The sequence below is a fragment of the Xiphias gladius genome, chromosome 6, assembly GCF_016859285.1.
Source record: "Xiphias gladius isolate SHS-SW01 ecotype Sanya breed wild chromosome 6, ASM1685928v1, whole genome shotgun sequence".
In the NCBI taxonomy this organism is placed as follows: domain Eukaryota; kingdom Metazoa; phylum Chordata; class Actinopteri; order Istiophoriformes; family Xiphiidae; genus Xiphias; species Xiphias gladius.
In genome coordinates this window covers 19727469-19741891 of record NC_053405.1, presented here as the reverse complement: position 1 = coordinate 19741891, position 14423 = coordinate 19727469, and the positions used below count along the sequence as shown (strand labels likewise).

The 14423-nt window shown below is 39.8% G+C and overlaps 2 protein-coding genes across 5 annotated transcripts in view; both read right to left on the bottom strand.

Annotated features, from left to right (window-relative positions):
* Positions 1-334: 334 nt before the first annotated feature.
* Positions 335-7253, bottom strand: fkbp8 (FKBP prolyl isomerase 8). 2 transcript variants are annotated; one of them, XM_040129665.1, is made up of 9 exons: positions 7079-7253; positions 6246-6513; positions 5818-5987; positions 5560-5648; positions 4991-5211; positions 4528-4700; positions 4362-4439; positions 2291-2428; positions 335-2005 (listed from the first exon to the last, which is right to left on the bottom strand). In XM_040129665.1, the coding sequence occupies exons 2-9, from the start codon at positions 6499-6501 to the stop codon at positions 1919-1921; spliced, it is 1212 nt and encodes a 403-aa protein (XP_039985599.1). In that variant the 5' UTR covers positions 6502-6513; positions 7079-7253; the 3' UTR covers positions 335-1918. The 2 variants fall into 2 exon arrangements, with proteins under 2 accessions (XP_039985599.1, XP_039985600.1); XM_040129666.1 differs by lacking the exon at positions 7079-7253 and adding an exon at positions 6835-7062.
* A 1210-nt stretch (positions 7254-8463) lies between these two features.
* Positions 8464-14423, bottom strand: part of ssbp4 (single stranded DNA binding protein 4) — an 88782-nt gene continuing 82822 nt past the window's right edge. The window contains exons 13-17 of one of the 3 annotated variants that reach the window (XM_040129282.1): positions 13583-13653; positions 13356-13434; positions 12926-12954; positions 12737-12838; positions 8464-11435 (exon numbers count right to left, since the gene is read on the bottom strand). In XM_040129282.1, coding sequence (XP_039985216.1) covers positions 11406-11435; positions 12737-12838; positions 12926-12954; positions 13356-13434; positions 13583-13653 — 311 coding nt within the window. In that variant the 3' untranslated portion in view covers positions 8464-11405. The other 2 variants (XM_040129280.1, XM_040129281.1) reach the window with 2 other exon arrangements.

Genomic DNA, 14423 nt, shown 5'->3' with positions numbered 1-14423 from the left:
ACAGTTTCTGTACAAATATGACTACAGGAATTGCCCCCAGTGTGCACTGATATTCCTCAATCGTCCAAGGCCAGTGTGCTCCCAGCCTATCAGGTCTTTCTGATGTTTTTGTTCCTCCATATATGTGAATGAGGTGGAAGAAAGAGGAGCATTAATGCTGGGCGCACACTGTTATAACCTGTGGACCAGGAAAACTACATGAAATCAGTCCAGAGATGGAAATAGTGGAAAATCACTGGATACCTTGTCACTGAGGCTTGTGAGATATACTGGCAGAAATTGTGACATGATACAAAAATGAAATCATAGTTTGATAAGACAATTTTTATTTTGATGAATATAAAATTAACAAATGCAGGGAATGCCAGGAACTTTTATGATAATTGTGTTTGTCATTAAGAGTTTATGCAACTTTTGGCTCTGTAGGACTACCAACTACTCTGAAGAAGCCACAGATTTGGTGGTGTCACATTAACTGTATGTAAGAAAGTGAAGAGCCAAAACAGTAATATATAAACACCTAAAGGAGTGTAATTTAAGGAAAATTTCACAGGCAAAAAAATGTAGGGGAGAAAAATATATATATACACACCCAACATTGTAATTGAAGGGTCATCCTTCAGCATTTGGTCTTAATCATCAAAGGTTGAGGTGTATTTGACTGAAAGTAGATTTAAAAAAGAAAATCAAAAAAACAAAACTCTTTTTCAGTACTATTCATAGCCACATCACTGAAAAACTATGTACCATTCTCTGACCTTGTCTTAAAGGTAATAACTGCACCTCTATCTACATAAAATTAGTCATTTAAGGAATGCTGAACAGAAAGTACAGTATATCTAATTTAGCTGATGCTTTAATGTACATATACATGAGTGACCAAGAGCACAGAAGCATTGAATTCCAGTCCAATACAGCAGTCCTGTATATTTATATGCTACCGTTGTTTTTTGTTGGTTGTGTCAGACAGGTGCTGATTAAATTCCATGGTACTTTTTGAGGCTGTCATTTATTGTGTTTCAGTTAACTGCATTATGTTGTGAGGTCTCTCTGATGTTTTTGCTCCTCCATATGTTAATGAAGTGGATACAATTCTAGGAACACCTTTTAGTGTAACAAAAGCACAAACCTCAGCCTAAATACACACCATGGAACTGACTTAACACACAAACAACTTAAGAAATTGTGTCAACAACAACTGAAAACTTTAAGTAAGGTAGTATATCTTGCAGGACTGTTGCATTGCATTACACTGTACAGGTCTTTCTATTTTTCTGGTCACTAAGTGTATGAGTAGAGTCTTTAAAAAGGGTGAGAGAGCTTACACACAAGCAAATTATCTTGCAAGTGTGTGAACCTCGAATATTAGAGCATCTGGATCACAACAGTTGATATGTAAAATTGTATATTTAAAACAAAGTAAAATCACGTGTTCTCTGTGGAAATAAGAAGTATTAATTTAACTGCACAATCTGACACTTTACAACTATAGCATATCATAGGACTATATCACAAAGAATTTTTAATGGGAAAAATATTTTATAAATAGCTTTTATTTGAATCTATGGTAAATAATTATTTGTGTCAATGCTAAAATAATCAATTTCAAACATCAATTACCAAAGACAAAAACAATTGGCAGCAAAAGAAAACAGTGTCTGGCAATGTGACAGATATGCACAATCCTACACATTTATAAGGTTGGAAATATATTTCCCATATGCAAATATTGATGTTTTATTATTTGTCACATATACTTCTCAAACATAGCAGAGAAAGGAGGGTGACAGTGAAGAGGCAACTGACCAACTGACACTTCCACCCCCTTTGACCAAAGGTCAGAAGGCACTGCCAGATATGCTTCTGTGTTTAGGCTCACATTGCAGGTCCTTGGTCAGGCTATCACTACAGGTTTGGTTCAGTTTCTAGCAGCTATGACAACGGATAATGCTACACCACCAATGGCTACTGCAGTGGCACCGAATAGCCACTTCCAGCTGAGACCCTGGGGAAATAAAGGAACAAAAGAGAGGAGAGTGCATGTTAAGTAAGTTAAGTTGAATAATGACACTGAACCATGAGACAGTTAAAAGTGCAAAGCAAGTTATTCATCTGACTTTAATTATTCATTACTGACGTTCCTTGCTTATTACCACACAAAGGTAATAATTCTCCCTTGAGAATTACATACCTATCACTCTAAAAGAACATGCAGAGATTCAAGCTGTATTCTAACCCTAAATTTTTCACACTTTAACACATTTATTTTCTAAGGGGAATGACGTCTTACCCATGAAGACTTGGCCCGGTGTTTCTGTGCGCTGCTGCTAATAGTGGGGTTACCCAGCATCTTCTTGTACATGGCCTGCTCTGCTCCTCTCTGCTCCGAGTGCTTCTTCACCAATTTGGAGAGCTCTGCATGGATAGTCTAGACAGGAGAGACAAGACAAATAGGTGTTACAGGCTCCAGTCCAATACACAAACCCCACTCTGCTCTACCAACCAACAGCTATCCCAATATGTAGGAAATAGAGTCCTGCTACTGTATAACAACCCAAAACTGATTTCCTTCTTAATGGGACTGTGTCAGGATGACAATACCCTTATATCAACAGACACAAGTGGTCACCAAGTGGTCCGAAAAGCATGGGAAAGAAAAAAAAAAAGAAGAAGAAAAAAAAAAAGACGTCACAAGGCTTTTCAAAAGAAATCATAAAACACTGACATAAGTCAATACTGGCAAAAAAGGTTTATGCCGTTCTTTATTGTCTTACAAGAAATCACAGGCTTGCATCACAAAATTAGCCTGCCATTTAGTCCACGTCTGTACAGTTGGTCCAGGATATGGGTTCCGTTATTGTTCCAACATTTTCTCAGATCTGAGTCACTTCACTGCTCTTAAAACTGGTGAGTGACTAAGCAAACCACCGCTTTCAGAGACAACAAAAATGTTTATGCTTTGGAAATCTGCTTCAGAAAGACTGATCATTACATAGACTTCACAACAACGCTGACTCAAAAATCATACAAAATATTTGGGTGCAGTCTACCTTAAGGAGTAGAGTGTCAGTGTGAATGTCTGTTCAAGTCTCTACCCTGCGGAATTGGCCATTCCTATCTACTTCTAAGAGGAAGCTGATACATTTACAGTGTTCAAGCAGGACACCCTTGGCAAGATGGCACCAATACTGTGCCATCAACTACCAACTAAAATGACAAAAATGACACGACACTGTATTGTCCCCAGGGCAAAGATAAAGTAGACCAAACAAACATTTAAAATACTGCACTAACAGCATCTGTATGTCCAAATATTGTTCTGAAGCAGTCTGTGGCTGTCTGTACTGGAACTGTCAAGTCTGCCCGCCATGTCAAAAAGTAAACAAACCACAGACACAATACAGCTCCTCTCATCCATCTGAGTTGAAGATAGGGGGTGTGAATAGCTGACACCAGTATAAAAAATGCAGACAGCATGTCTGTCAATGCTTGGAGAAGAGATAGATAGCACGTCATCTTGTCACTCCATGACGCCTGTGCCTGTGTAAGACCGCCTCATTGATTATAATGGGAACGTTCTTGTAATGTCACTAAAGCACACCCACTGAACTTGCTGTTAGAACATGGGGTTATTTAGGGAGTCTTTTCATTATAATAGCACAAAGAGGCAAGTCAATTTTAACATTAAAACATCAAATCTAGTACCAAATTAGAAATGTGTTGAAAATAAAACATAATTGCAAACATACACAAGGTTGTCAAATCTCTGGCAGTCGAAAGGGCTTGTTAGTGCATAACATCTAAAACATGCCTCCTTGTATTTCAGATGTTCAAAAGATTCCCAACTACATATGGGCCCATTAATTCAGCAATCCACCTAAGATGTACTATTACAAAATGTAATAGTACATTATATATTTATACTGCATGTGTTAGTGCAAGTGGTGGCCTGGCCATGTGCTGTTTGACAGATTGGTGTAGGACTGAAGTGGGGGATTCTGGGCATGAGTAACATGCTGCTGTAGCTTACAGTTAATCCAAGAAGCCCACGCAGTGAGCTGAGTTCTGTCAAATAGCTTTGTGTAGCCAAAGAACCACATATACCCAACTGTATGAGCAGAAGAACAGGAACAGTGGCTGGCATTAGATATGGCTGGGTTGCAGGGCAAACCTATTTACAGCAACAACATGAAAACAGATCCTCTGAAATGATGAATCAGCAGTCCACCTGACCTTGCACTACAAAAGTAAGTGACGTGATATTTTACCCTATGGCACCATCTACAGGTCGTAAGGAAGACCTGCCATTTCGCCATACTAAAAACTGTGTTTTACCAAAAATGTGAAGAGGCCGAAAGTACCTTGTTGCTTGGTTCCAACTTCAGTGCCTTCCTCAAAGTCTGAATGGCTTCTGTGTATTCACCTTGCAAGGCCAATACCTTGAGTGGAACACACAATTAAAAGTTAATAAAACAATCTACTGGAGACTAATAAGAAAGGAAGTGAAAAAACATGAGCAACATGTACCTTGCCCATGCGGAAAAGTGCTTTTATGTTCTCTGGCTGGTGTGCAAGAGCTGAGACACAAGACTTAAGTGCTGCATCATAGTGGTCCAATTTCAGCTGAGAAGCAGCCATGTTGTTCAAACACTTCACTTTCACATCCATCAGCTCATTCTCCTCCTCAGGACTAATGTCAACTGCAGCAAAAGCAAACACAACAATATAATAAGATAAAAACTGGTTAAAAAAAAAAAAAAAAAAAAAAAAAAAGACCACAGACAAACAGAAGCTTGAAATTAAATTAAATTAAATTAAATTATTATTCCTTATATCACTGCATAATTAAAATGCTTGAACATTAGTTAAAACGATGGGGTTTTTCCTTCCTACCACTCCCCCACTTGTTAGATAACAACAAAGCCAAATTAAGAAAGACCTACTGTAATAAACTTTTCACTGACTCCTGATTTCCTGAACTGCATCTCACCTTTAGAACTAGACTCTGTTATCTGCAGCGCAATGCTATATGAGTTGACAGCAAAAGCGTAGTCCCCACGCTGATAATGAACGTTGCCCCTCTCTCTCTTATGGCTGGCAAGGGCAATCTTTTCTGCAGGGGGCAGCAGCTCCAGGTCTGGAGCATCAGTAGACTCCAGCAGTTCCACTTCTAGGGACAACTCAGCATTGGGGGGGACCTCTGGTTCAAGACTGGCAAGGGGAAGAAACATAGTCAATTTAAGGAAATGAGGATGAAAGAGACATCAATCACTGAATTACACACAAGGAATTTCAACTGTAATATATCCCAGTGAAAGTGTGCATCACAAGAAATTTCACAGATTCCCTAAGGCCAAGAAAAGAGCTTTTAGAGTAAGTAAAGCTATGCTGTTTAATCCAAATTCAAGAAAGGAAATTTACATTAATTAACAGTAAAATTATTAGTTAAAAGTAAAAAGTTTAAGTTTGAAATTACAGCTTTCACAAGAGTGGAATTTTTGCTTACATTAAACCCTTAAAGCCAAGATTGGATCAGTTAGATTAAAAGTCACTGCTTACCTCCCGCGGGTACCATATGCATATTTTGCATCTGTCTGGACGAGAGCCTTCTCTCCCATTTCCATGAGCTGCACTGTGAGATCCAGAGCCTGAAACACGAAAAATCTCATTGCAGCAAGGTACAGATATGTATAACATGACTTCTGCCATTGACATAAACCAAATTATGCATAACCTAGATAAAAATGTGAAACCTCTCTATCCCTTATTTGGAGATTGAAGAGAAAAATGAAACCTATCTGTTAAAACAGTTTTCACCTGAATAACATCACCATCTCCCAGAGTGAAAGCGAGGTCAGACTGCTCCTCTACCCGTGTCCCATCCTTCAGGTAGGTCTTAAGATGAATCTTGACATTCTGTCCTTTCTGTGGCCGAGTATTTCTCCCTTCCCCTGCCTCCAGGACTTTTTTCTTTAGCTGGTCGTTACCTGGAGACAGATAATGATATTAATCTCACTCAGAGCAAATACAGCACTGATCGCTGCCCAGTGACTGTGGAGCAACCACAAGTCAGAAACCATGCTCAAGCATATCACAACACTTTGCAAATCTTTGTTGCAGATGGGGAGAGTGTGTGGATTTGATCAGGCTACAATCTCATAATCAATATTAACTTCAAAACGTCTGAAACTCCTTTTGCAGGAATGCATTGTGCTACATTTTACCAAGGTGCTTTTGTAACATACCTAAAACATCCAGCCATTCATCGATTTGACCTGGAGGGTCTGGATCTGTGTCTGCACTTCTCTTGTCAGAGTCATCCGTGTTTCCCCGCTTCCCTCCACCGGCATCTTCCAGAGGAGGGGGGTCGTCGTTAATGTCTTCTTCATCTAAAACCTCAAAGTCCTCCCCGCTGTCCAGCAACGAGGTTCGTCCATTCTTCGCTGATGGCGTACTGTCATGGGTATCAGAGGCGGCCATGGTCTCCTCTTTTTCAGTCATTAGCAGAATACTCTGAGGAAGAACGTTAACAACTTTAAAAATATATACATTTATTGACTTCTTTAACTGGCTGTCCCAAAACCGGAGTCCTAATTCAAATCCAAATCGCTGTTTGAAGGTTCAGGCGCTGTTACATCGTACCACTGAATTTATTGCCGTGCTAACACAGCATCTACAATAGAAAAAAACGGCTGTCATCTGAAACCATCCCGAATGGAGTCGATTATTATCATCAGTTAACGAAATTTACAGCATGAGCACAACTACAATTCGCCTGTTCCGTGTTTTGCTACAACAGTATGTTGTGATTAACAGTAGCCAAGCTAGCCTCACGTTTCCAGAAGTTTCTGTCAAGTTATCCTGCTGCTACCTCCTCAAGCGGCTAACAGGCTGCTGCTAACACACTTGACAATAGCAAACTAGCATTAGCTGTGATCTCGCTGGGTATCTAGCTAGCTAACGTTGGTGACCACTGAGTGACTGCGTTGTCCTGTTTTGCAATGAAACGCTGCTTATTTCGATTTCAAAGAGAGCGAGTGGGCCAGTCACCCTTTTAACAAAACAAAATGCAGCATACCTTCAAACACGAGTTATTTGTGCGGAGGTTTGTTTTGGTCCTGGGCAATCTCCCTTCCAGTTTACAGGGGTGAAGTCAGTTTGCTGTTGGGAAACACGAGACCAGTGCGAACCGTATGTTTTGCTGGATAAACGACGTCAAACCGACTTCGTCGCGCTGCCTACCCCACCACAACAAGCCGCTTCCCGTTAACCTTGAGCTCCTGTACTTCTATTGGACCTTTTCATGCATATTAATGTTTGAGCTCATAGGCAACCCGAGGACTGCAGATTTAGTTTTTAACAACCAAACATTAGATGACCTCTTAACTTACCCTCTATCGAAAGAGGGCAAGTAGCCCCCTTTGACAAGTATTCATGAGTGGCAATTAATAATTCAGAAATAATACAAAAATAGTACAGTGTATTTCTTCAGGTTATTTCAAAGCAACTGTAAGTGGAACCATAGCCAAATGAAGAGCCCTTGATTGATATTAATTCACAAAAAGTGATTTAGCTCCTGAATGTGCACAGCAGGACTTCATAATAATTAGTTCTCTGGTGTCTTGCATGTTTGGAGATGTGATAAGCCCATTGGAAATTCAAAATTGTTGTCAGAATTGTGGAACGTGGGTTTAACCCAATCTAAGTCTGGTAAAAACCAGTTTCAGATAGCCTAAATCAAACATTAATAATTAATCTTTTTCAAATTTGTGCCAACAGGTAAGGTCCAAAAAACAATGCTTGTGATAGAGTGAGAAGTCCAAACTTTAACCTGGGCACTCCAATCCTTTCCAGCCATGCAGGTGCAGAAGGTCATTTTATGTTAACCGCTTGCCCTCCATATGTCTTAGACCCAACCACAGTAATACCACTAATTTGAGTCATCCTATATACTGTATCTAATAGACAATGATAACATACCAAGTTGTTTAACTTTTAAAATTTTGAAAAGGATGCATCTGCTGGAAAAATTATAAATAAATCATAAATTTCCTACACCGTATGGAACTTCTCTATGTGCACTGCATAAGATAGGGGCTGAAATATAAATGCGAGTTTAAGAGGAAGAGATTCAAACCACAAGGAAAAATCAAATGACATTTATTATCGATGCATTGTTTCTTTTTTGATAAGCAAATGATCTGTTTTTCTTTCAGTCTAAAGAAACTTTACAATATAAAGAAACATACAAAGAACATCTTTATTACCTACACAAGACACCTAAGTCCCTAAGACAAGATTCTGAACTATCCTACCATGAAATACAAAGCAAACCCAAGAGACAGACTGCTTCATATTGAATACTGCCGTGTCATCAGAAAGGACCATGAATGGTACAGGAGAATCATTTATATCCCCTTCCCTTGAATGCACCACCCCACCCCACCCCACCCCTCCCGACTCAATATAACCACCCCACCTGACCAGCAAATCTTCCTAATGGTACAGTATTATACATCACAATAGAAGTACAGAGATGGCCAACGATTGATATACACAGAGGACTGAGAGAGGATCAGTGAGAGAGCTTCAATCTATACAAAGCTATTAGAGGAGCAAATAGCAAAGGAGACAGTTTCCCCTCATAAGTATTACTTTTTAATCTATTCTTAATTTAAAATGAGGTTCTTTTAAGTATTTTTTCCTTTTTAAAAGTTTTCTTAAATTGATAAAAATCCTTCATTTTAAAAACTGCAATATGAGGTCACATGTTTTTTTTGTGAGAAGATGCCCTTTAGAAAAAATTATTCAGATGCTGATTATTCACAGCCAATAGTAACATTTAACTGAAGCATATGGAGACAAGGGCAGAGTGAGGACGCCACAGCTCATTTGCTTCTCTCTGTCCTGTCCTCTCTCTGTCCTATCCTCCCCGCCATACATGTCTTTAGCATACAGTCTGCATTTATTGTGTTACTGGGTTCTATACATTTTTATGGAAATGTAGCCACATGAGCCAAATAGTCGGCGCATCCTTTCTCTATGAAAAACATGGACAGTTTTATTTATAATTTACTTTCAGCTGTATTCATTGGTAGTGACTGACATATCAAAACATGTCAATGATATCAAAATGCATTATACAGTATTTACAAAAAAGGAAATTAAAGAGAAAGGGGGGAGAGGATTGGGGGGTGGGGGGTGGGATTGGAGGAAAGAAGGGAGGTGTGTTTCACTACAGTGAAGGAACACTGGAGAGAGTGTTTCCCAGGCCACTGACAGCCAAATCCTGGAGATGTCCCTGTCGAACTCTGACTACAATCTGTTCACACTGATATCAGAAAAATTGATAAGTACATTATCATCACCCACAGAGGCTACAATGGTTGTTTAGTTATTGTTGGTTTGAACACAGCCGTGACGTAAGTGCTGCAGTGTGATGCTATGAGAGATAACTTGTCCCTTTTAAACAGTGAGTTAATCAGGCCAAGAGTACATAAGATACAGAAAGAAACAAATTAAATAGTGTAGTATGTAACTATGCTTTTCTTTGTGTGCAGATTCTATGGGCTTTATTTTTTTTCTCAGTTGAATACATTTATAATAAAAACAATCTGTTGAAAACAATCCACAAAAAAGGAAATATATCCATTACAAAAGTATCCGATTATTGTTCCTCTCCTTTAGACCGATGTGGCTGCATGGTCTGTTTACCCCAAGGTACATCACTCTGCTCAAATCATCAGTGCTGCTACAGGCGCCCAATACTCTGGATCCATTATCCCATACATAAGGGACTTGCTGAGGGAACTGGTTGATGGGAGGTCCAAGGAGACAGTTATTTAGCCTGTCTTGTCTGGGTTAACAAAGTGGATCATACAGGATCTGTGAGTTCAACCCAAACTCAAAGCATGAAAGCAGGCATCATGAGTGTATCAGCGGTCCCCCAGTCTCCCCCACTCCATAAAAAAGGAAACACTGAGGAGAGACCAGAATGAGTCCTGGGAGAAAAACAGTGCCACTTAAGAGTCCACAGTAAGGCTGAAATCAAACAAAGTGATGAAGGGGAAAGAAACACATTTTAGGATTCACAGACAACTTGTAAATAACAAAAAATAAAACAACCACAATACAAGCTAAATATGTTGTATTTACAGACAAGACCAAATCCACAGAAGAGATGAGAGGATCCCCGAAATGCTCTCCGTCTCTGTCTGTTATTGAGGGAGAAGTGGCACCTGTCCTGACAATCATCTCAGGATATCATCAGAGCCATTTTCTTAAAGTAAAAGCAGAGCAGGAAAGAGTGCTTATTAAGACAACAGAGCTAGACATCCGATTTTTCAGGTGCATCAGCGGACACTTTGTACCAGAAAACAGCAATGCTCCGAGAAAGCCTCTGTTGTAACTGTATGGATAGTTTTAGCGGAGATGCTAACCCCTCGCAACAAACTACTCCATCAGGTGAAGATAATCAATTATTCCAATCTCTCTTAGTTTTAAAGTTTATGGAAATGGTGCTACAAACATTTAGAAGGCGGAGACACAAGCTACAAATTCGGAAGAAGTTTTAAGGAGAGGTATGTGAAGTGAGACTGACTGTGACAAAAACAAAACAAACAACAAATTACCTAAAATCATGTAAACAGAAAATCATTGTGCATTTTTCGAGTGTGTGCTTTTTCTGTCACTGTTGATGCTGCTGCTGAGATAAAATGTGCCCTTTACAGGAAATCATAACTACATTAGTAGAATAATATCAATTATGAAAATTATAACAATAATATTATCATCAACAACAAAAAATACAAACACTTAAGGAAAACCATTCTTGCCCTAAAATAACATCATCAGTTCATCTTTTTTTTTTAAATTTTTTTTTTTTATCATTCCTGCCACAGGAGTTTTTGAATGAGGGTTTTCGGCCCCCCTGTCAGTCAACTACTGCGTGCCCTCACAAGTTATGATCAGCATGATATAATGGAGTGGTGGTAGATGCAAGGTTGCATCTTGATTGGGCTGAAATGCCTCCCATGGGGGTAGGTTTTGGGTTTGGAAGTGACAGGCTTGGAGCAGGTTCGGGCTCTCACTGTCCTAGGGCTGTTGTGGGGCCTGGCAGGCAAGGAGAGGCGGAGATGAGACCCTTCCTGTTGCTTGGAAGTCGTTTCATGTTCTTACAACCATTTTGCAGGCGTTGGGATGGGGGGCCTTGAGGGGAGTCCTGCTTTCCAGGGGTATCCTCAGGGGCTGTGTGGCACAGCATCCCCGTCCACGAGGAGGAGGAGGAGGTAGGGAGGCAGGGAGGAAGGTAATGCAAGATGCATCAGGGCGGAGGGGAGAGGGAGATTGGGATAAGGGGAGATGAAAAAGAAATAAAATAAAATAAAAGATAAAATAAAAAAAAATCACACACTCATCGTCATGTTGGGTGAATACTGTAAAGAGAGAAAAAACAGAGGGAGGGGAGAAAGATAAGCCAAAACTATATTAAACCTCTCGTACTACCCAGTTCACGTTGAAGGCAATACCACTAACTGAACTAAATGCCATGTCCAGTACACCAGCCCTTTTGCAGCAAACTTAAAAAAAACAACTAACCCTTTCTAATTTACTTTCTATGTCAGTAAACCAGCAGCAAGCAGAGCAGAGTTCAGCCCAAGAGAAAATGTTAGGGAATTTCAGATCACAGGGAAGATACTGTAGCAAAATGTAGTTGTCAGTCTCACATTAATCACTATATGACAATCTCTCCATGCATCAGAGAAAGCATATTATGTGGTTCTCTTCCATGCTTTTGTGCATGCTCTGTTTTTGTGTTGGAAGACGGGTAAAGCTGGGAACACAGGGCACGATATACAGGATTGATTATGAAGCTCAATTTAGCCACAGGGGCTGATTTCAAGATCATGGAAATATTGTGGTAGAGTGCACAAAATAGAGCAGGGGCCAGTTTCACAAACACAGCATTTTACACCGTAGTATTGGGCCAGTCTTAATTTTGCTCTTAGATTATTCTTATGCAAGTTAGACAGTTTAACAAACATAAAGACTTATTTTAAGTCAGTGACACCTGCTGACCACCAAATGACACACCATGGCTCTGTAACCTATTGATAATACCCGGCACCGAGGACATTGTCAGTTGTTTTCATTTGCCTAAGGAACCAAGTTAGCAGAGGTACTGCACCCTGCCACATTAAAAGAAACCACAGCATCTCAGCTCTGCTACTGGTCTGAACTGAGGAGAGATTTTAAGATAGGAAAAGATTTTTGTATCATTACACTCGTTGCTGAATTCTAAAAGTAAGATGACCTTGACCTAACTGTTGAATGGTTTCAGAGGGCAAATATTTCTAACTTTAGTGAAAGGAAGTAAGTGGTTTCATGTGGATTCTTGGTCAGCTATATTTTTTAGTTTGAAAAATGTCTTAATGTGGCCAGAATACATGGCAAATTAGTCTTACTTGAGATAGTCAACATCCAGGCACCTTTGGGCAACAGATTTAGACGTTTGTTGGAAGTCTATTAGTTTCTAAGCCATAGTCAAAGTCTATTTTTGTGAAACCCGACAACGGGTCATCACGGACAGTTGGCAAACACAATCTTCCAGCATGCAGGGGCTTGGGATTTAAATTTCTTGTCCTGAAATTGAGATGGAGCCATCACATTTGTATTAAAGTAATTTTTTTGTAGTCTTCTAGTTTGTTCCCAGCTTGAAAGGTGTGTTGGTACTCACACTTTCACTTTGGAATGGGTTTAAAAAGTTGCCTGCCATCTCGCTGTCATCCCGCGGAGTGCCGGGGGGATTGTTCATGCCTGCCATGTTGTTGGGAGAATTCTACGACATGGGAAAAAAACCAATAAGACTAAAGAACTCATACAGACAGACGAATAGGCGGACAGATGGACAGTCAGTCAGTCTTACCTTTGGCAACCCATCCATGTCACCAGACCCTGTGATTAGAAATTAAAAAAAAGAGAAACCTGAATGACCATCATGATCACTTCAGGATATCCAGTGCAAGCAGAAACACCCTGCCCTCTCACAGGTAATGGTCTTTAATTAAGATGTTTGTTTCAGATACAAATGAGCACCAACTCCACTGGCTTCACTGACAGCATTTCACCCATCTACAGGATCAATTGGCCTACTCACTGCCCCACTAATCTGTTTTAGCTTTGATCAATACTAGGAGGAGCGGGAACACTTCCTCTACCAGCCATAAGAGGGCAGGGTCTTACTTCTAAAGGCCTCTGTTCATAGAAAGTAACAGGTTTCATTGACTATATTCAAGAGCTCATCCCAAGTATCTGCAACATACATTGTACACAGTAAATTTTCTTTAGCTACTCACCTAGTGATCCGTTCATATGATGCTGTTCCATAGCACCCATTCCACCCATTGGCCCGTCAGGACCCGGTCCCATTGGGAACTAAAGAAAAATAACAAGAAAATGTATCTAGCTCTTTTCATACTTGGTAATGAATTAGAAATAAACATATAAATAAATCCTGGATGGATTGTAAAAACACTGAAGCTATTTATTGTAATTCAAAACTGAACAAAACAATTCTACTCACATTAGGTCTATTTCCACCAGGGCCGATGGGGTTCATCATTGTGTAGATATTTTCACTTGAGTTTGTTGAATCTATGGAGAGAAAAACAGTTGGATGTTTGAAATCAGAATACTGTAAAACAGTTTGTTCCTCCTAGTCTAAGAGAAGTACTTATAGATCTCTGTCTGTATCCAAAGTCCTCTAAAATAAAAAAATAAGGTGGGTTAGGGGTATGGAATGGGGTAATAAATAGGAAATAATGAGCTGAGCTACACCGAAGCCATTGGAGTGGCACTGTCTTTCACTGGATTTGACATTGTTTCACTTTAATTTGGCCATTTGTACAATACATTCAGCTACAACCCCGACAGGTTCTTATTTCTGTGGTAGAGGACAAAGACCACATGTATTTTACTTTAAGTACGTAATGTCAGTGAATCTGTCCGTCAGTCATTCTACACACTCCTCTCCAATGCAATGTAAAATATAAGAGACCGATTATCTGTAATTCTAACAATCAGGAGACTAGAACAAGTTATTATATGGACACCCTGGAAACTTAACAACAACCAGTAAATGCTGTGTCACTCCTCGTGTGTCTGTCTGTCCTGAAAAGACTCACAAGGCTGATCTGTCCTTGATCTGGCATTGCAAGAAGAAAGTTGTGAGAAGACGACTGAGAAAAGCAGGAAAAATAGAATAACAAATTGAAAGACAGGGGAGGAGATGGATACAGCATGTGCAAAGTGGTGGAGAGATCCTGCCTGAATCTAGCTTGTTATGTCGTGACTAGAGGAGGGGGGCAATATTGAGTGGGAGGTGTGCATTTTTGTGAGAGGTTTGTGTGTATGTGAGCGTGTGT

Excerpts from the sequence above, each read along its gene's own strand:
- fkbp8 (XM_040129665.1), bottom strand. The coding sequence starts at position 6,501 with ATGACTGAAAAAGAGGAGACCATGGCCGCCTCTGATACCCATGACAGT. Across the intron at positions 5,988-6,245 it reads TGAATGGCTGGATGTTTTAG|GTAACGACCAGCTAAAGAAA; the intron begins GTATGTTACAAA and ends ATCTGTCTCCAG. Across the intron at positions 4,701-4,990 it reads AACAGAGTCTAGTTCTAAAG|TTGACATTAGTCCTGAGGAG; the intron begins GTGAGATGCAGT and ends CTTTTGCTGCAG.